Source organism: Myotis brandtii, unplaced genomic scaffold, assembly GCF_000412655.1.
Source record: "Myotis brandtii unplaced genomic scaffold, ASM41265v1 scaffold51, whole genome shotgun sequence".
In the NCBI taxonomy this organism is placed as follows: Eukaryota; Metazoa; Chordata; class Mammalia; order Chiroptera; family Vespertilionidae; genus Myotis; species Myotis brandtii.
The window spans coordinates 2,040,320-2,062,413 of record NW_005369442.1 but is presented as its reverse complement, the minus strand read 5'-3'; the positions used below and the strand labels follow the sequence as shown (position 1 = coordinate 2,062,413).

Here is a 22,094-nt window from a genome sequence, read left to right as displayed (position 1 = left end):
CATATCAAGACACTTTATATAGAGCCCTCTCTGGCTAGAGTTTCTGGAATTCAAGGGAAGGCACCTTTCTTTCATCTCTTATCTTTAGCAGCCCATCAAACTACTCTCTACTGGGCAGGGGTATCAAGTCATATTTTTTAAAAATTAGGCATTATCTTAAATTATTTTTTAAGATTAAATTTTATAATGATTTTTTTGTTATACGTTAGTATTAGAAATATTGTGGAAACAGTATATGTCATAGTTAAGAACTTGGGCTCTTAAGTCCTGCTGCCTTGGAATTCAGTCACTTCTGCACCACGTACTGCGTGACCTTTGGCAGGTTATTTAACTTGCTAAACTTCAGTTTCCTCATCTGTAATATGGAGGTGCTATGGATGGTGCATGTAAATCACTGAACATAGCATAAGGCATATTAGCTGTTGTATATGACCACCAATGATAAACACACTGACCAGAATGCAGACACACATCTCATAGGGTGTATTAGACAGGATCTCCTTCTCTAAAGGATACAGTATCCTCAGCAAGGAAATCAGGAAAAGTTTCTAGCACTCTCACTGGGGGTGCACAGCAGGCAAGTCCAGCCTTTTCTCTTCTGGCTGAGGGGGAGCCATTTTGAATATAGGGTAGTCTAGGATTGTGCTAGAGACCAATCCATGTAGGCCAGGCACAAATCAATTTTAGAGTTATACAACATATGGTATAATTAGAAGATTTAATATTATATTGTATACTCAGGCATAAATACAGTGTTAATTTATCACCCTAGGAGTTCAATTATAATTCCTAACCTTGTGATGTGGAAAACTAAACAGATAGTTACCTAAGTCTCTCTCAAGTCATATACCTATACTGCAGCTATTAATGATTGCCTCACTTACTGTTGTAAATGAATTATTAATCAGAATTTATAGCAAGTTATAAAGTATTATTATGGGGATAGATAACCAATGAGAATTAAGTAAAAGCTTAAAAAAGGAGAGGACTTGTCTTAAGACCTCAGTCTTCTAAGTCTATCAGAACGAGGGCCCTTAAAAGAATGAACATTCTCTTACCCCCCACTTCTGGAAAAAGCATTCCAAAGACATGGGATACCTAAAAAAGTAAGATCAGCAATACTCTTCAGAGATACACTCATATGTAGATAGTAAAGGACTATACAATTTGTCTAATACCTAGTTCTAAAATGTACCTTTGTTGTAATCCTGTAGGACTCATGCATGTCCTGGGTTCTTTATCTTACAAAAGCTTTTGCTAATGTGCCCTGGCCAGGTAGCTCAATTGGTTAGAGCATCGTCCCAATACGCCAAGGTTGTGGGTTCAATTCCCAGTCAGAGCACATAAAGAATCAACCAATGAATGCATAAATAAGTAAACAACAGTTGATATTCTTTTCTCTCTTTAAAAAGAAAAGTTTTTCTTAATGACAAAGACAGAAAGCAAATTGTCCAGATCCTTGGCAAAGCTTAATGGTTCTTAAGGTTCAGGATCTATCCGTGTGCTTGCAAGTGTCCTTCATTTGTAGTGGTAACTGCCTTTTCATTGTCCCAATGAAAAGTGGAAAACTTAAGTAAATCTTAATGTACACAAAATAGTGGGAGTAAAGCAATGTTGCATAATCCATTTGTTTTTAGACTTCTAGGTTGCTTCATGGGAACCCTTCAACTCAGCTTATCCTCTCTGCTGCGTTTCCACTACAACAGAGCACTTTCCCTCAATCACATCACCAGCAACACCAGTCTCAGCAGCAGCAGCAACTGAGTCGGCACAGGACTGACACTTTGACGGATCCTTCCAAGGTTCAACCGCAGTAGCACACGTCTCCTCTCTGACCTCAAGGGAGGAAGGGTTGGCCCATAAAGAGTTGCTCAGATGATCTGAGGATTAGGAGGAAAAGTTCTAGTAGATTCATGAGATGCAGTATTGAGTAATCTAATTCCTCGAATTAGTTAGCAGGGAAAATGCTGCCTAGTGCTGCAGATGTACATTAAATACCCGCCAGCAGGAAATGACCATAGGGCCATAGCCAATTCTGACAGTGTTTTAATTGCTCAGATATTTTTTGATGGAAAAAGAGTATATTGCCAAATGTAGAAGCTCAGCTAAAGAAATATGACCTCCAGTGAATCAGAAAGGCACTAACAATGTTAGTAACTTTTAGTGGTTCAGTGCCTGTTTTCAAGTGTTACAGAGGACACACCACTGCCACATCAGGGGTTTGCTTACAATGATGCCATGAAGACAGTGCAGTCGACCCAGTAGGCCCTCTTCCCAAGCCCCTCTCCCTTCTCAGATAATGATGGAATCGCAATTTCAGAATGTTGTGTGGGTTCAAATTCTCTATGTACAGATGCTGTAAAAATATTATGTATATGTCTGGATAAAAGGAAAGAAAGCAAAACATTTTGTATGCTGCATGAAAGCATTATCTCCTCCTTAAAGGTATGAATACATTTCCTTAGATTCTGATGCCATGTGCAAACTAATACATCCTTTGTTTTCCCTTTTGTTTACAACACGATAGTGTTCTATTCACTTTTCCGGGGCACAAGTCTTTTGTTCATACTTGGCTGTGATGTCACAGTTTGTTCAGTGAGGTATGATGTGCTGCTGGGAATGGATTTTTTTCAGGTTAAATGATTGAAATAACAGGATTTTCAAGTTACTCAGAAGTATCCTTCATTTCATTATTTTCAATAATGTTTGAAAATAGGATTTGCACTGCTTTATTTTAGAAGGTTGGGAGTTTTGATCATATATTTTGATATAGTTCATAGTTGGAAATAGTTGAGTAAATGGTTTGTAACAAGCCTGAAAGAAATTTCATGAATGTTTCAGTTACAGGAGTAAAATTTGCACACAAAACATTTTAGGCACTTTTTAACATTCTCACTGGTGGGAATTTTAACTTTTAGGATTTGTTGGAATCTTTTTATTATCCTTCACAATTTCAATGTTTCTTTTAGTCAGAAATGATTCAGGGTTATTTGAGGGGAAAAAAACCCATAGTGCCTTGATTTTGATTCAGGTGATAACTCACCATCTTGAACTCATTGTCTGGTTTCAGTAGCAGTTTTGAAACCTTAGTACATTTTTAATAGCATGTGAGTGTCTGTGCCATTATTCTCCTAAGTTCCTATGAAGAGTGCTTTGAATCTCTTGGCTGGAGATATAAATAATTTAGAAATAAAAGATGACATACTAACACTATCAGAGTCATCAGTGTGATTGCAAATTGTTTTTCCTAAATCAGCATCTTTCTTTAAAGCTGAAATAAGTAGTCATTGAAGAATTACCAGTAAATATTTGCTCAATATGATTCTTACAAAGAAAGAGGTGTAGGAATTTGCTTTGCCTTCACTACAACACTAGAATATTGGAACTCACATGCTTTCTAAACATGAACTAAGATTTCATTTGGCAATATAATATTCCAAAGGTAATAAATTCCAACAAAAATTATATTCATAAAAACATTTTATATATTATATGGTACTGATAATTAAATTTACAACTGTAGAGCAAAGGAAAATATCTTATTAGAATATCAAAAATTATTACTGTGGAAAGGGAAGACAGCAAGCTGTAATAAATCAAAATTGACCTGAAAAGAAAATGTATAACACAACTGAAGTTGTTCAACAGAAAAGGTTTTGAGCAATGAAAATAACCTAATACAGAATTGCTAGATAAAGGAGTTGAGGAACTCCAAGTCAGTTCTTCAGACTTTTCTGTCCTCGGCTTTGCTATTATCCTTAGGGATATATTGTTTTTCTGTAGAAAACTATACCTGGCCACACTTAAATTAGAAAATGTTGAAAATGAAAACAACCAAAGAAAGTTGGTACCTACCCTTCTATAAAAGAAGTGTCATTAGATACCAATCAATAATTAACATATCAAGGAGCTCCTCTCCTAGCTAAATGATCATCCAGAAGAGATTTCTGACTCATGAATGTCAAGGATAGTTGTCAGAATATGTGTGTACTTGAGCATATATACACCAAAATTGATGTTGTAAATATGGCAACAGTATTAATTATCTCCCCTTTCAAATTGCCTATGTTAACCTTATGCCATTCCATAGTGAGTTGTGCCTCTTTCATTCATTGGTGATATCTAGTGATATGGATTTAGCTAATAAAATATATGAAAAACTATTAAGGTTTATCCTCCAAATATCACACTTAAAAGAAAGATGGTGGACCATGAGTACTGTGTACTTAGATGAACAAAAGCAAAACCTAGGCACAATTTTGCATTTATAATTACTGTTGTTTCTGACAGCTCACTTTTTTCTGCTTAGAATTGATTACTAAGTTTAAAGAAGCAGCTAGCTGCTTTTCCTCTGCTGCCAGTAGGCTTTGTTGTGTTGGAAGAGCTAGTAAGCACCAGCTGCCTCTTAGCTCCTTTAACTGTTCCTCCTGCTTCTCTTGAACTTGGATTGCAAAGCTGTCCCTCCCCCTCTCCCATGAATGGAGACTTGAGCATTCTGATGAAGATTCAGCAGTTGCCTGTTCTTCCTTCATTTCTGTAGCCAAAGTTGTTAATTAAAATACTAAATCTAAGTCATGAAAAACAGAAAATAGGAACACCTTCTAACCACTTAAAAATCATCTTTCCTCTGCTTTACTCTGTCATTTTTTCTTTTAAAAAACACATTTTATTCTGGGTGGCACTTTTTAGATAAGAAACTATTAAAGATCAGGCAAATTGTTAGCTGTTCTGCAGTTATCTTGCTTTGGCTTGCTGTGGCACTGCGTAAGTCAGTATAGTTTTAACAACTACAAGTGAAGACTACAAGGACTAAGAGAATTGCTGCTGGTGTATAGCAACCCTGAGTGTATACACTCAGAAGTACCCTATTTTTTTAGTGGAAAATATGTGCAGAAAAGCAGGTATAGCAGATGGGGGTAGTAAGTCCTACAGTTCAGTCTCCAAACTTCGACTTAGGGGGTAATTTGAGTCCTGTGCTCTGCTTTGTCACTTAAATCTGGCTTAGGAATGTACTAGTAATAGGAGAGTGCCAGTGTCTTTGAATGGTTATAGAATACTGTGTGGAATAGTGAAATGGTAATTTGGTTTCTTCAGAAGTGCTGTAGCTGCTGGTCATTGCCTTACAGCAGTCTGCTTGCCATTAGTTAAGCACACTGAAGCAGTGCAGCTCTGTAAAGAAGAGATGAATCCTTGTTCAAGAAGCCTTAGATAGGGGTCCTACAGATAGGTGAAAGTACTTTTTAACTGGATATTACTCGACGTATTTTAAAATGTTCCCAGTACATTGCGGCAAACTTTTTAAAAAGTGGAATGCAAGTAGCATTTTACTCTGGTAGTATTCATTCTTTCTTTTTCTATGTTTCTTTGATGACTGAAAGTTTGTTGATGAACATTTGTGTTAAACTCATTCAAATCTCTAACCTTTCCAATATCTGTGTCCCTGTTCATAGCCCCTTGGGAGTCAATGTTGGAAGGTGTAAACACTGGATATTACTATTGCTGAGTGAGTCTAGCCAGGAGTAAACCGATTGGAAAAGAAACAGCACAACGGCTCTTGCCATTGTAGTAGTGATTCGACAAAGAGAACCTGTTCAGTTTGTTTGGGTTGGGTGAGCATTCTTCTAAAAGGAGCTTCTGAAGTAATTGCAAAGGAAAAGAGTCGACTATTTTTATAGCATATTTAATATATTTGTATATAACTATGAATATAGTAGGAACCACCCTCCACATGCCTCCCACCTTTTCTAATTTCCTCCCCCTTTGCCATAGCACTAGTATAGCCTCGTCCGCATGGGTAATGTGCCTATTGTCAGCCTACCAAAAGATAGTGCTGCTGCTTTCTGAGACAGGTGAGAAGACCCAACTCTCATGCCTGGGGATCCTTTATGTAGGAATAGCACACACTTAAAACAACATACCACAGTCTAAAAGCATCATTTTTAAATATAACAAGCACTTTATTGCAATTATTCATTTTGATAAAGTTTATCTTAGGCATTACCATTTCTAAAGGATCCCCAAATCATCACTTAGGTGAAATTTTAAAATGACCCATTTCTGAGAAATGTTTAGATCCAGTGAACCGTAGTAGGTTTATGGGAGTGATTTCAAGGTAGCCAAATGAACTTGACTTTTGTTTTGAATGTGGTGGAGTTGAGATTGTTGATGCTAGTTCCATTTAGACACTATTGTAAACCTATCTTGCCTATTGTGTGGACACCAAAAGAGCCTGTTTATTTTCAGAAGTCTAGGAAAATTGCATCAGTGTGAATAAATGTATAGAACTAACCTAAAAGTGATTATTAGTAATATTTTAGAATACAGTCATTTCAAGAATTATTCTGGGTGTTTTCAATGTGCTCTGAAATGTTGGCATGTCATTTCAGCGTTCCCATTTGAATTGCTCTTGTAATATTTTTGCACAAAAAGGACTGAGAAAAGGATTACTTTGGTTGAAGAAAAGAAAAATGTGTAATTTGGTCTTATTTTAATGACTTCTGTGGAAACACTGGGGATGAATTTTGTTGGTTTAGTTATAATTCAGGATATTTAACAGTATTGAACAGCTCACAAGAAATTAAACAAAAGTGGATATTTAAAGATTAAAACACTTTCTTCCCATGTGACTGTTTTGCATATTTCCCCCACATGTCATAATTTAACACTACATTCCTTGTTTTTCTTAAATAAAATACTTTGCAGGTTGTTTTGAGTATTTAACATATTTTGTAAGCTGCCTGGGTTTTCCTAAGGAAACGACCTTTAAGAAATAGAATATAGTTTATGAAGAGATTAAGTGAAATTCCATCACCACCACCAGCAAACACTGAGGTGCTGTGTTAAGTGACAATCAAAATAGTGAGTATTTACGGAAGAATTTAGAAAGTGGTTTTAAAGAAGAAATTGCTTTGTAAGCAGTTCTCTGGGTTTCTTGAATAAAAATGGCTAAATGTATTTATTTATATTTTTAAATATCTTTGTGTTCTGTTTTCTATCAGTGATTTCAGTGTCATGTATTTAATTTGTGGTTTGTTTTGTTTTGCCTTGTACTCTTTTACTAGAGAACTGGCTCTTCTAATGTGGGCACAGTCTCTAGCCCTCAGAGGACTCTACATGGGCATCCAAATCTGTTCTACTGCAGGACAGCAGTGGGAGGGCCCACATCCAGGTGCCTCTGCACTGCCCTCCTGTGCTCAACTTATTTAAGAGAAAAGTAAAGGTAACTCCTTTCAAATTTGCTTCATATAGCTCCAACCTTTTTCTAGTTTTACGTCCTGCCTTTTCCATTTGGGGGACACTTTTTATATGATTATAGCCAAAGGCCAGTATGACAGAACCAATGGCACACATTGCCTGTTTTGCCCACTTGGGAAATGTTAGTAAAACGGTTAGCATCTTCAAATGGCCCCTACTATCATATCTATATGAAAATCCATTTAAAGTCTTCAATATAGATGGGAAAATGTATCCACACTGCAAACTCTTCTACAAAAAAATGTTTGCTGTCTACTAGTATAGTGTAATGTTGCTTGGTTCTTTAAAAACAGTAACAAAACCTCCATGCACAGCACTGCTCAGTAAAGCAGTGTTTGAACATTTGAGGCCTAGACATTTGAGGATACTTCTAGCTGGAATGCATTGGAACAGAATTCTCTAGGTTCCCACAGGTCAGGTACAGGGGACGCTGTCTAGCTTTTGGGATCCCTTAGAGAATGGTCATTAAAGCAAGTTGGATTTAAAGATGTAAAATATGTTCCTTAACTCTGAGAGTTGAATTGAAGATGTGATGTTTTCAAATGTATGCTTTTAAATTTCTGAGGAAACAAACTGTGACATCGCTTTAAGAACAACATTCAAATGTTTCATAATACATGTTTTTGAGTTGGCCTGTACTGGTACAAATTCACTGCTGGCAATGGTTGTGCCAGAACTGGTGTTAAAATGTAGGGAAAGCTGTATTATCTTCAAGTTGATGTATTATATAGCTAGACAATCATCATTAAGCAAAAAAAGAAATTGGCCAGGAAATGTCCTTTTACTTTCTCAATAGCTATGAACAGCTGCAACTTAGACCGTTCTAGAATAATTTTGAAAACTATCTTACTGTGGCGTAAGTTGGGGAAGGATCTCTGTATGGCACTTGCATATTTACTCTGTATAAAGATTGAAGCCCAAAGATGAGTTAAATTCAGTGCTGTATTGAAACCAGTTAGTGCAAAAAAGAAAAAGTTTTATCTTTGTAAATTTTTAATTGTTAACACCAGTTGGTAGCTGTAAAAACATACACCGAATTATTTCTAATGTTCTGTGTGCTACATTGCTGTCCTTACTGCTTGGTTCTTGGTTTTAAATACAATTTAGATGTAGCCTAACATTCTTACTTCTGAAATGGTGGAGCTATAAATGGCTAACTGATAATTGACATACAATACCTCTTTTTCCTAAAGCAAACATTGAACTGAAATCCAAATTGATTTATAAAAAACAAGACTGACATTTTCCAAGTATTGTCTTTAGCTCAAATCCTAAATTGCACAGAAGCAGGAAGGGACAATGAATGGTTTCAACGGTGCTCTTAGTTCTCTGCTGATTTTCATGAGCTATCTGTGGAAATACAATATTGTATAAAATGTGGATCATTCTGTCACCCATTTAACATTGCCATTTTAATTTGGTGTTACAATTGTTTACACTTGTTTTTCAAAGGTATCCTTTCAGAGGTAAAAATGTGTTACTAGTCTACCTTCACTCAGGCCTCTCGCTATATGATCATTTTTCCAGGTTATGATGTGCAGTTTTTTAAAACTACATGTACTATTATAATGCTCTTTCTCATACTCTTGTAATGTATTCAGAACCTAAAATTACAGCAAAAGAGCCAAGCAGTAGCATTGTTGTTGGTTTTTTTTTTAATGTAAAAAAAATAGGTCCAGACTTTGTTTCCGTATTCAATCTTAAAAATAAAAAAATACCTCAGTACTGTTTTCAGTATCACCTGCATTTCTCAAAAAATAACACCTGCTTTATGTGGCACTTAACTTGTAAAAATTACATTATTTTGGATTTTAAAGAGAAGAGTATTAAATATTTTAAAATCACTATCAATGAAATTTTTCTTTTATTCAGCAATGGAGTCTACCTACATTAATGATTTCTACCTTGCAGCTTAGATCTGAGCTACCAAATTCAGTAATGTCCTGTTACAAGATTGTGGTGCCTCAGAAAGCCATGCTGTTATTCACACGTTAAGCTAATCCTAAGACTAGGTTGCCTGCATTGCCAAGTTTGGGCCATGATGGTACAAGCTGCTTTCTAACAAGGGATTATCTTTCTGTTCTCGGAAAAGATCATAATTCCTCACTTGTTCTGTTTGTATCTACTGCAGAGAATGATGGTGCAGTCTGGGGACTTAACCTGAAATTCCTTTATAGTACTTTAGTCTAATTAGCGGACATTATTTTCTACCTTTGTAAAGAGGTACCATAAAGTTTCAAAACGTGACTTTTTTGTCAGTGTGTGCTACTGCTACTTTTTGGCTGACAGCTACTTTTAGCTCTCTTACCAGTAGGGGTTAGCTGTCTTTCCCACAAAGTTACTAGTGCAGAATGGTGGCTGCATTGACACTGCAACTGCTGGGTGATTACATTATATGCAAGATTAGATTCTTTCTAAATCTCTTCAAGTTACAAATGTACTATCTACTGTGGACTTTTGTAGTAGCTCAGTCACACAAAGAACATGTGGCAGTTTCTCTAGAACTGTCCTTTGGGTTTAAAGAGGCGATCAATGGCAATGTTACTGCATATCTATACTAATAAAAGGGCAATATGCTAATTAGGACAGATGTCTTCGGACCACCATCTGGACAAAGCTACAGCGGCTGCCTGAGACTCAGGCAACCCGTGGATGGCGGCTGCCACTGCCCAGGGCCGGCCCGAGGCTCAGGCAGCCGTGTGTGTGGCTGCAAGACCCGAGGCTCAGGCAGCCATGGTGGTCGCCAATGGCAGTAGCAGTAGCAGTGGGTGATGGGGGTGGCGCCTTCCCCTGATCGGCCAGGTCGCCTCCTGCAAAAGGAGAACAGACTGTGGCTTAGGCTGGGGGCCGAGGCAGAGGCGGTTAGGGGTGATCAGGCCAGCAGGGGGACAGTTAGGGGCAATCAGGCCGGCAGGCAGGCAAGCAGTTAGGCGCCAGAAGTCCCGGATTGTGAGAGGGATGTCCATCCCAGGATTGGGCCTAAAAGACATCCCTGAGGTGTCCCAGATTGGAGAGGGTGCAGGCCAAGCTGAGGGGACCCCCGACCCCCACCCAGTGCACGAATTTTGTGCACCAGGCCTCTAGTGGTAATATAACGTCAGGCTGGGAGAAAGCAGTTATGCTGCTTGGATGGAATAGAGTTAGTAGTCAAGTTAAAAAATACTTACATAACAGTGAGGGAGCCATGATTAAGGGCTCTAGAGTTAAACTGATTTGACTTTCTAGTCTATTATGTAACCTTGGGTGAACTCCTTTTTTTAACCTTAAATTAGTACCTACCATCTCATAGAACTATGTGAGGGTTAAGTAAGTGCTTTATTTTTTTTTTAATATATTTTATTGATTTTTTACAGAGAGAAAGGGAGAGGGATAGAGAATTAGAAACATCGATGAGAGAGAAACATCGATCAGCTGCCTCCTGCACTCCCCACTGGGGATGTGTCTGCAACCAAGGTACATGCCCTTGACCAGAATCGAACCTGGGACCCTTGAGTCCGCAGGCCGACGCTTTATTCACTGAGCCAAACCGGTTAGGGCTAAGTAAGTGCTTTAGAACCATGCGTGGCCTGTTATTTTATATCAACTTTAGAAACTAATCTATAATTCCTAATACTACTTTGATAAACTAAAAAGTTATAAACTTGTATAACAAAAGGGAAACAGTACAAGCACTGGTCATACTACTTTTATTTACATTGTATCTGTTACACTGCTTATTCAATATAGAAAAAAATACGAATACACTCATTGTATTCTCCTTTAATTTGGTAATTCCACATTGTCAAATATTGACTCTCTGATATTGGGTTTCCCACCCAATTTTTTAAAAAGTAAGAATGGCCTGGCAAACAATTCTTGTCATATTATTGATATAACAATACAGTTGTCCTTTGGTATCTGAGGGGGTTGGTCCCAGGACCCCTCCCCTCAACCCAAGGACACTCAAGTCTTTTATACAAAATGGTGGAGTATTTTCATGTAACCTACTCACATTTACTTATAATCATTTCTAGATTATAGTACCTCATACAATATAAAGGCTATGTAAATGATAAACTATATTTAGGGAATAATGACAGGAAAAGTCTGTACATATTCAGTACAGACACAACCATTCATTGTAGGCCTAACAACAGAATATACATCAGCAACAATGTAACATTTTTTCAAGTATTTTTGATCAGTGGTTGGTTGAATTACTGGATATGGAACTTGTGGAAGAGCTGACTAATTAGTACACTTTTCTTGCTCTTTTTTATTTCTTCTTTAAACAACCTAATTTTGGAAAGACTTAGGATTAAATGGCTGCTTACTGGCATGGAGGAAAAATTCCAAGATAAACATCTTAAAGCACCTCAGTGATTCAGGAAAAAAAAGTATATATTCCTTATAAACTAGTCAGTGCTGAAAAAGAAACTCAAATGGTAGACCCCACTGCACAATGGTTCTGTATATACTGCCCCCCACCCCTCACCAAAAGCAAAAAAAGTCCTTAAACCAAAGACCATATTAACATGATTATCCTGGAGAAGAGAAAAATCCACACTTAGACGTCAGGTTTCTTTTAAAAATCCATGTTGCAAATAAAATCAATGATTATTTCTTTTGGACATCATAACTCATTGCTACAAAATACAGTATTTTCCATCACTTTTAGTTTCAATGTACACTATGTACATAAACACAAGAGTTACATGAATAAAGAGCTTGTTAAAAACCAGAATCAGGACTTATAAATAGTGCAGAAAATGCGAATGCCAAAAATACGATGCCTCCTATGATTGTCACTGCAAGAGAAGAGAAAAAAGTTAAATAATGCAAGATTCCTGAGGAAGCCAAAATGGTGCCCATTATTTTTCCAGTCAAGTATATTAACCTTAAAAACAAATTAGAAAGCTTAGACCAGTGGTTCCCAACCTTTTTTTGGCCATACCCCACCTAAGCATCTCTAAAATCCTGATGCCCCCTGTGACATATAATTCTTATTATTCAAAAAGTGAACTCCTATTCACATGGAGGAAGCCTAAAAGGCCATTAACTTAGTCTAAACAAGCTTCCAAAGAATATGGCATCCATGAAAGAGAAAAATAAAATAATGAAAGGACATCTGAAGTACTGAGGAAGAAATCACTAAGAAATTGTCAAAAAAAATTGAAGTGATATGAAAAAATAGCAAATAAAATTTCAAAACATAATAGAGAACGGAAAAGCATAAATATGTCACTATATATGTATATACTGTACATGAGGCCCCTAGGACCGTAAGAAATGCAAAAAATTCACTGTTAATAACTCATTCTTGAATTGCCCCCCTTAAAAGTCAAATTGCCCCCCTGTGGGCTGTGTGCACCACATTGGGAACCACTGGCTTAGACCCCATTTCCACAGCAAAGAAACACTTAACATGCCTGACTTTGAACAGTAAGAATTAGTGTCTTCTCCAGCACTGCTTTGAGAAATGATAGAATTGTATTGACAAGCAAAGTAGAATTCATCTTAAAACCCAGTTATAAAAGAGCATATCCAACAACTTCTGGCTAGCAAAGAGCCATCTTTCGGGCCTACCAAGTACGTATGAAAATTTCAACAGAATCAGTAAATACAGTCTTTACCTATGGTTCCCAATCTTGTAAGACATATTTTTAGGACCAAAAGTTCTCATATTTCCACATGATGACTGTTTTACTGCAAATTAATCTTAACAAAAAGCTACCATGAATCCAGTAATGCTTCTGGATGAATTTGTATTTTACATCTACACATGTGAAAAACAGTCCATGTTTGCAAAAGTAGGGGCAACACAATGGACCTCTTGAGAGATTTTTATTACAAAGACCAACTCTACTCCAGAAGTAAAAACATTTAAATAATTAAAATAATCTGCCCCTTTCTCTTCTGAGCTCTCTCAGTGATTCCAAGAATTAAGACATGGCATTTTCTTTGTAATTAAAAGAAAAACAAAACGTACCAGTTCTGACAGAGATTTTTTGTGCTATCATTCTTCCTCCAATTACAGCCAATCCAGTGCATAAGCAGTGTCCCACTGTCCCTCCCACAGCTACACCATAGGGGTCCTAGAAACAAAGTAACATTAATTTAAAACCAGGGTTGAAACTGCTACCTGAGAAAGTAAGCACTGAAATGGAGGTCAAAACAACTCAAAAAAGCACAAAACCATTCTAAAAATTACGATGTAGATTTATGAAACATGTAATAATAGCTGCTTGAAGGAATATGTTTCAGTTATGCTAGGACTAGAGATAAAAGAAAAAGTGTAAAATCAAAACCCTAACTCAATCTTTCAGCTGTTGTGAAACTTAATTCACAGGCATTAGTTAGCTCAGTGTTAGGGCGACTTCTCTTCCCGAAGGCAGCATCTGTTTGTGAGGAAACTTGGTAACCTTTACAGTATAGTCTGACTATGCTTCCTCAGAAGAGACCCTGCGCCCTATTCTCCACTGTGTCCTCAGGCACGGCACCCAAGTGTCTGTGACAGTTCTGTGGATAAATAATACCAATGTGATTAAAAAAGTAGGGGAAGCAATGGAGAAGGGGTTTATGGATGACAACAGGATTTAAAGTGGAGAGTGTTGCCCTGGCCGGTTTGGCTCAGTGGATAGAGCGTCGGCCTGCGGACTGAAGGGTCCCAGGTTCGATTCCGGTCAAGGGCATGTACCTTGGTTGTGGGCACATCCCCAGTGGGAGGTGTGCAGGAGGCGGCTGGCCGATGTTTCTCTCTCATCGATGTTTCTGACTCTCTATCCCTCTCCCTTCCTCTCTGTGAAAAATCAATAAAATATATTTAAAAAATAAAAATAAAAAATAAAGTGGAGAGTGTCAAGGGTCGGTTAAGTTCAGTGGTGAATAAGCTATGGGATTGAATATAAAAACGCTGGGAGAGAATGTTGGCAACACAGTGATGAGGAAAGCAAGACCGAAGGGATGACAGAGGAAGAGGCACTCAAAGGAGACTGAAAAAGATGGCCAGGCAAATAGTCTCCCAAGATGAGCAAAGTGGGATCTGTCGAGTGCTACAATGAACTCCAAGCACTATATCAACATTACCGGTGAGGCCAGAAACTAGAGTTCATTGGGTTTTGTAAGTAAGGATCCATCAGTCAAGTGCTTTGAGACTGAGGGGAAGAGAGGACGAAGGTGGTATCTGGAAGAGAAGTAGAACTGAGGAAAGGGGAAAACTTTTTTAGATGAGAAACATCTGTAGGCTAAAATGTTCAAAAATTCGGGTGGGAGAAAGGCAAAGATTTAAACTCTTAAGTGGGGACATGAGGGCTAGAATCCCAGGAGGTAAGGGACTGCCAGGGAATGGGTGGGAATGAAGTAGAATGATTTCTGCTTCTAAGTGGCAGGTGAGGCTGCTGAGGAGTAGACAGTGTATGTGCAGAAACTAATGAAATGGAGACTGTTTGAAACACCTACTGAGACCAGGAGAGTGGGACTGCATTTCCCAGTGTGTAGTACAACTTCTAAAACTGGTAAGCCAGAAGATGCTTTCATTCTATATGAAAGTGATATTTGGCCCAACTGGTGTGGCTCAGTGGTTGAGCATCAACCTATGAACCAGAAGGTCCCAGTTCAATTCCCAGTTAGGGCACATGCTCAGGTTGTGGGCTCAATCCCGTGTGGGGCGTGCAGGAGGCAGCTGATCAATGATACTCATCATTGATGTCTCTCCCTCTCGCATACTCTCTGAAATCAATAAAAATATATTCTTTAAATTATATTTGAAAAATCATTGGATTAAATTAAATAGTTCCTTTAACAAAGGATTTTTCGGTATTTGTTATTTTCTATACTCAATCTTCAAAACAAAAAACCAGGATGTATTACTGCCAAATTTAGTTGACCCTCGAACCTTCTCATTTTTTTTTCTTTTTTGCTTAGTACCCATTAACATGTCAAAGGACACTAGGATTCTGTGGAATCCAATGTGGGAACACTAAATTATGTTGGAAGCAGAAATGACGTTCAGACTAAAATGGACTGAACTAGAATGCATGGTTTATACAAAAAATTACCAAAAAAAAAAATGTTAAGGGACCAAAAACATATATCCCCATGGTGCTGGTAGTGTGGAAGGTGGCTAATATTGAGTGCTCATTGTGTTGGGGACCCTACATGCATTATATTGTTTCACAGAACCCACAAAATAGGTCGCAGGAGGTGCTGTGGAAATGGGATCACATAGCAAGAGACTCAAACCCAGTCAGCATGTGCCGATAGACCAAGGTAACTCATACAGACGGAATCCTGAGCCTTTCACAAGCCACTGTGCCACTCAGATGATAGTGTTAAGAAAAAGGCAATGATTCTGTCCTCCTGATGGCCCACCCACAAGACTGCCACCTCTACAACAAAGTGGTCACTTACTTTCAAGTCCCAGTTCTGTGATCTGAAAGCCAATAAAAGAGGCTGGATATCAAGAAAATGATAGGGCAAAGCCAATAAAGTGACATTTTAATTGTTTTAAAATATAGGAATTAAATGAAAAGCCAAATTCCATTTTTTTTTTTCCTTTCAAAATACAGCATTTTTGAAGCTCCTCTGACAAAAGGGCCCTGCCCAGCTATCTCAGTCCGGGCCTTCAACTCCTGTATCTTAACTGAAGTCTTTGTTAAGGAAGTTGTTCTTTTATGATATTTCCTAGTAGTGAAAAACATTGTAATCAAGCTAGTTATCTAAATTCTACCATCAGATAAAAATAATGTAATTTAGCTCTGCCGGCGTGACTGTGTCTGAGCGCCGACCCATGTACCAAGAGGTTGCCCATTTGATTCCATCATAGCACATGCCTGGGTTGCGGGCTTGATTCCCCAGTGGGAGCCATGCAGGAGGCAGCTGATTGATGTTTTTCTCTCATTGATGTTTCTCTCTCTCTCTCCCTCTCCCTTCATCTTTCCCTAAAATCAATAGAAACATTTTTTAAAAACACAAAAATCCCAGAAAACAATGCAATTTATCAGATAAACAATATTAGTGAAGATCAAGAAAAGCCTGAAAAGTAGCAGCAGCACATTCTGAAAATTCCACAACCTCCTCAGCTAATATCAATAAATCTGAATATTAATAGACTTCATGTAAAACTTTACTATTATCCTCAAAAGAAAGATTAAACATTTTTAAAAAACGGGTATCTTTTAAGTAAGTAGCTTTTGATAACTACTAGTATGAACAAAATATAGAAAAGGCTAGCAGACAGACCTGCCTTGGCTCTAGTCCCTGTCCCTGCTACCCACTAGTGCAGTGATTCCCAAAGTGGGCGCTACCGCCCCCTGGTAGGCGCTGCAGCGATCCAGGGGGGCGGTGATGGCCACAGGTGCATTTGGGGGCGATGAGTAACTGCTATTAAAATTTAAAAAAAATTAATTTCCAGGGGCTGAGTAATATTTTTTCTGGAAAGGGGGCGGTAGGCCAAGTAAGTTTGGGAACCACTGCACTAGTGCATGTCCTCTGACAACTCACCCATCTCTGGGTTTCAGGTGGTTCATCAATAGAGCAAAGGCTAGAAACATGATCTGAGGTCTTTTAGGGCTTATCATCCTAGGACTAAAACTTAAATTTTCTAAGTCATCTCTCCAACACTCATTTAGCACAAGGAACGGAAGAACCCAAAGATACCCACTTTTATGGTTTTAGGTATTTAATGCCAAACTGATCTTCAAAAATTTTATCAACTTATATTCTCAGCTACTATACAAAGGAAAGTTCTGAGAGAAGAAAGCCAAGCCAAGACAACTGTCACAGCATCATTCTGGCAAAACTGAAGAGTATTCAGCAAGATGAATCAAAAGAGAGCAATTAAGTTTGCACACAAGAATACCATCTCACTGACTGTAGAAACTGGGAGAAGGTCAGTTTTAACCCTTTTCGGTCCAACCTCGAGGCTAACTCGACAGACCAGGCACTAGGAGCAGGTCCAACGTCGAGCAATAAGAACATTAAAAAGTTCAACATTCAGCCCTGACTGGTTTGGATCAGTGGATAGAGCATCGGCCTGTGAACTCAAGGGTCCCAGGTTCGAATCCAGTCAAGGGCATGTACCTTGGTTGCGGGCACATCCCCAGTGGGGGGTGTGCAGGAGGCAGCTGATCGATGTTCCTCTCTCATCGATGTTTCTGACTCTCTATCCCTCTCCCTTCCTCTCTGTAAAGAATCAATAAAATATATATATATAAAAAAAGTTCAACATTCAATCCCGTCAATTAATTTGGACCAGACTGTTTGAATTCCAAAAATAACATTGGACTGCAAAGGGTTAAAGAGCAGCCGGATTACTAGCTACAATAACACTCTAGCACAGTGGTCGGCAAGCTGTGGCTCTTTGGACCCTTGGGTGTGGCTCTTCCACAAAATACCGGCTCTTCTGCATGGGCCACGAAGTTTCAATCGCACTGTACGTGTGCGTCCGCATGTGGTGTTTTGTGGAGGAGCTGCGCTCGGGGGGACCGGGGAGCCGCATGTGGCTCGCGAGCCACGGTTTGCTGACCACGGCTCTAGCATATGAAAAAACCTGACTCTGTCCAGGGTCCTCCGAAGCAAAGTAACATTAGTTATGCTCACTTACCTCTCTAGCTGCCAAAACAATGGTAGTTAGTTGAGAGCGATCGCCCCACTCTGCTAAGAATGTTAATGTAAGTGCTTGTACAAAGATGGGTGAAATAAAATGTAGCCACTTTTTCTGAGGTATCGTGCTTGTACCAGTTTCAACATCTCCTGGTCCATTTAAGAGTTTGGTTCGTTGAAACTAAATTAAAAAAAAACAACACACAAAAACCATTGAACTGAACAAAATTACTTAATCTTTCTTTAAAAAGTGTTTAAATTCTATGGATTATTCTCCAAGAAACTAAAGTTATGTGACCCCAAACTTAATTTTTGAATCACTGTCTCACATAGCGACAATACCGTATTCTCAATGCTTGCATTCCTCCCCAACAAAACTAATCAAACAGTACTTACGATCCTTTGCTAGCCTAGATACTGTGGGAAAAAGCAGTTTCTGCTTTCAGAAGTGTGTAATTAATCTAAGGGACCTGATTTCCCATGTTTAGTATTCAGCCCCACCTCCTCTCTTTACCACATTCACACTAACCCAGAGTCTCATCACACCCAGGTGTAAGAATGAAAATGAAGCAAAATAAGCTATTTTTGTGTATCCTACTAGTACACATCACACAGCTATGGATGACCACCGGAAAAACCTCTGGACAGTGTTTATTCTTAGTTGAGTGCCTTTTAGGTCCAGATATTTAACAGTGCTATGACTTACTTCTTCATCTTTTTTCTTTAATTCTGCTTGAACTTCTTCCAGTTCCTCTTGACCTTCATCTGGACTCATCTTTAAGCCTTCCCGGAGCATTCGAATGCCAAAAATGGCAAATAATGCGGTTGAAACATAGTAGGTATACACCCTGGGGATGACTGTGGTGGCATAGCCAAACAAAACTGGAAGAAAATGCCACGGTATATCTCGTTAATTAGCAAGTATCACAACCTTCAGAAACCATAATTTACTACTGTTTTAAAAGAACAGTGGTTTGCATTAGAAGCTAATCTAATGCGTAATAACCTTAAATAATTCCAATTCTTTCCCTTCACCAATATTGAACCCTGAGGTCTAGCTAATGACCTAAGATAGCTTATCAAGAAATCAGTGTTCCTTGCCCAGCCAGCGTGGCTCAGTGGTTAAGTATCAACCTATGAATCGGCTTATCAAGAAATCAGTGTTCCTTGCCCAGCCAGCGTAGCTCAGTGGTTAAGTATCAACCTATGAATTGGGAGGTCAGGGTTCAATTCCCAGTCAGGGCATATGCCTGGGGTTGTGGGCTCAATCCCCAGTAGGGGGCATACAGGAGGCGGATGATCAATGATTCTCTCATCATAGATGTTTCTATCTCTCCCTCCCCTTTCCTCTCTAAAATCAATAAAATATATTTTTTAAAAAAAAGAAAAAAAGAATCAGTGTTCCAACTGAAGATGGCACGTGTTCCACAGAACTCCTCTCTAGACATTTTTAGTACTTTAGGTAGAAGGTAAACTGTGTTGTCTTCTAAGGATCCTGAAATCTTATAACCTGGAAGCTACACCAAGTTCCCATGGAAGTGGTATTTCTTCATCTCAAATCTTTAAATTATAAACTTCTATAGTGAAAAACTGTAACAAGATTCTCATATGGTGTGATTTAAACTCTGCTCCTTTGTAACTATTTAAAATAAATCTTATGAAAGAAAATGAATTCCTTATACATTATATTAAAATAACATTTACAATAAACTCAAACTTATTCAGTAACATTCTTTTCCATTGTTAAGAGGACAATTATGTAAGTTATACAAAAAACTATACTTGGACCTACATCAACAACCCAAATACTGCCCTGGCCGGGTAGCTCAGTTGGTTGTAGAGTTGTCCCAATGTGCCAGGATTGCAGGTGTGATTCCCAATCGTGGCACATGCAGGAGTCAACCAATTAATGCATACATGGGTGGAACAGCAAGTTGATGCCCCCGCCCCTTCTCTTCCTCTCTAAAAATAATTACTCTTCCTTTATAAAATGGGTGCAACACTTATAAATCTGCCTGAACATCAAGTATACAACTACATAGGTGAACTAGTCCCTATTTCATTGTATTACAAAATTGAAAAAAAATTTAAATCATGTTTAGAAGTGTACCAAACCTATGCTGATATGCACATCTATATTTGAACTATATATGTGTAAGTACACACACACACACACACACAAATGGACATATATTTTCTAGCTCTGTCCAATAAAAGGCCAAGAAGCAAAGACATCTTAGTAACAGCCATTTTTCACCCAAATCTTGTGGGGGGGTTTTTTAACCTCTCCTCTTATGTGGCATCTCATCCCTGGGTTTGCATTCTGTGTAGCTCTGCTTCATCTCCACCTTGATAAACGCTGACTTTGGGGAAGTAACTGAAGTCATAAACATATTGGAGTTGTCTGAGAAAGGGAATGAGTTAGGCCCACTCTAGTCACAGACCTTACAAAACACCTGTGGCAGCCAGCACCTGGAGGTGGCCAGAACACGTCTGGCTGCTGTGGCTTCCCATGGCTGGTGGGGAGCAGTAGGAGCGGTTTGCTTGATGCAGGCCATGGGGATGCCTTGTCTTTTGAGAATCAAAACCAATGATAAAATAGACAAATAAAGGTCAACCTGCTTTTTATCACCATCATACACAGGCAAATTTGGACAATGTCAGTGACAAGCTCCTCTCTCTTGGGGCAGGCCTGTCCTCACTGCTGGAGATACCTTAAGATCTCACTAGAGCTGGATTGAGCAGACATGGGCTAGGTCCTAGCCCTGCTGTCAGGGCCTGCTACCCCCAGATCTTGGTTTCTAATACCATTCCCCACTAAAAGGCTCCTCAGAGAAGTGGCTAATTCCAACACTGGGCAGAGAAGATACAAGATGAGTCTGCACTATCATGTTATATAGAAAGTAAGAAGAACAGAAACAAACAATGGGAGCATGTCAGAAAGACACAGGAGCCAGCCCGGAGGGCCAAGCCGCCAAATCTGGGACAACTTAAGCAACAATATAGTGAAGTAATTATAAACCACTGGAAAAAGAAATTTGTGAGTTTATACTACAAAGACAAACCAATGGGAAAGGAGAAAGAGCTCTTTGTAAAGTAGTATGCAGGGCTCACTGGGAGTGTGGTGGGGTACTGGAGTTAGCCCATTTTGCAAGCATCAAGGGAATATTTAAATCATAAGGAGTCATCAACTGATACTAAACTGAGGGTAATAGGGTATTTGCACTGTCTTAAAATGTCTCCCTAAAGATTGCATATTAGTTGCAAAGGAAGAAAAAAAGAAATCTTAACTGAGTGAATAAAACTAACATCATAACAAGGGCCAAATAAGATGCTCTTACAGGGTCAAACCTCAGCTATGTAGAGTTCTAGTCAAGAATGCATAATCTCTTATTGGTGTTTTGGGTTTCTTAAGATATATTCCTAGAAATTGGATCACTGTGTCAAATGGCAGTTCTACTTTTAATTTTTTGAGGAGACTCCATACTGTTTTCCATAGTGGCTGCACCAGTCTGCATTCCCATCAGCAGTGTACTAGGGTTCCCTTTTCTCCACATCCTCAACAGCACTTGTCCTTTGTTGATTTGTTGATGGTAGCCATTCTGACAGGTTTGAGGTGATACCTCATTGTCAATTTAATTTGCATCTCTCTGATGATTAATGACTTTGAGCACTTTTTTCATATGACTCTTGGCCTTCAGAAAGAATATATGCACCCCTATGTTCATAGCAGCACAATTTACAATAGCCAAGATCTGGAAAGAACCCAAGTGCCCAAGAGTAGATGAGTGGATAAAAAAGCTGTGGTGCCGGCCGGCATGACTCAGTGGTTGAGTGTCAACCTATGAACCAGGAGGTCCTGGTTAGATTTACGGTCAGGGCACGTACCCAGGTTATGGACTGTCCCCAGAGTCTCTCATCATTGATGTTTCTATCTCTCTCCCTCTCCCTTCCTTTCTGAAATCAATCTATCTATTTATCTATCTATCTATCTATCTATCTATATCCTATATAATAGAGAAACATGCAAATTAACCATCCCTCTGCTACACTCAAGCCACGCCCACCAGCCAGTCAGGAGCGAGTATGCAAATTAACCCAACTAAGAAGGGGCTGTGGCCAGCCTGAAAACAGCCCTCAGCCCCTCACCCAGGCTGGCCAGGCACCTCAGCAGGACCCACCCCCCACCCTGAAGGGGCTGTGGCCAGCCTGCAAACAACCCTCAGCCCCTCACCCAGGCTGGCCACACCCCCATGGGG

At 38.9% G+C, this 22,094-nt stretch overlaps 2 protein-coding genes across 6 annotated transcripts in view; one reads left to right on the top strand and one right to left on the bottom strand.

Moving 5' to 3' along the window:
- CLOCK (clock circadian regulator) overlaps window positions 1-8,984 on the top strand; it is a 115,735-nt gene extending 106,751 nt beyond the window's left edge. For all 5 annotated transcript variants that reach the window (XM_005877164.2, XM_014548482.1, XM_014548479.1 and 2 more), the window contains one exon: window positions 1,638-8,984. In XM_005877164.2, coding sequence (XP_005877226.1) covers window positions 1,638-1,817 — 180 coding nt within the window. In that variant the 3' untranslated portion in view covers window positions 1,818-8,984. The remainder of the gene's footprint in view (window positions 1-1,637) is intronic.
- A 2,828-nt stretch (window positions 8,985-11,812) lies between these two features.
- Window positions 11,813-22,094, bottom strand: part of TMEM165 (transmembrane protein 165) — a 25,870-nt gene continuing 15,588 nt past the window's right edge. Inside the window, exons 5-8 of the mRNA XM_014548461.1 lie at window positions 18,542-18,717; window positions 17,837-18,016; window positions 13,223-13,328; window positions 11,813-12,041 (exon numbers count right to left, since the gene is read on the bottom strand). Of these exons, the coding sequence (XP_014403947.1) occupies window positions 11,965-12,041; window positions 13,223-13,328; window positions 17,837-18,016; window positions 18,542-18,717 (539 nt within the window). The 3' untranslated portion in view covers window positions 11,813-11,964. The remainder of the gene's footprint in view (window positions 12,042-13,222; window positions 13,329-17,836; window positions 18,017-18,541; window positions 18,718-22,094) is intronic.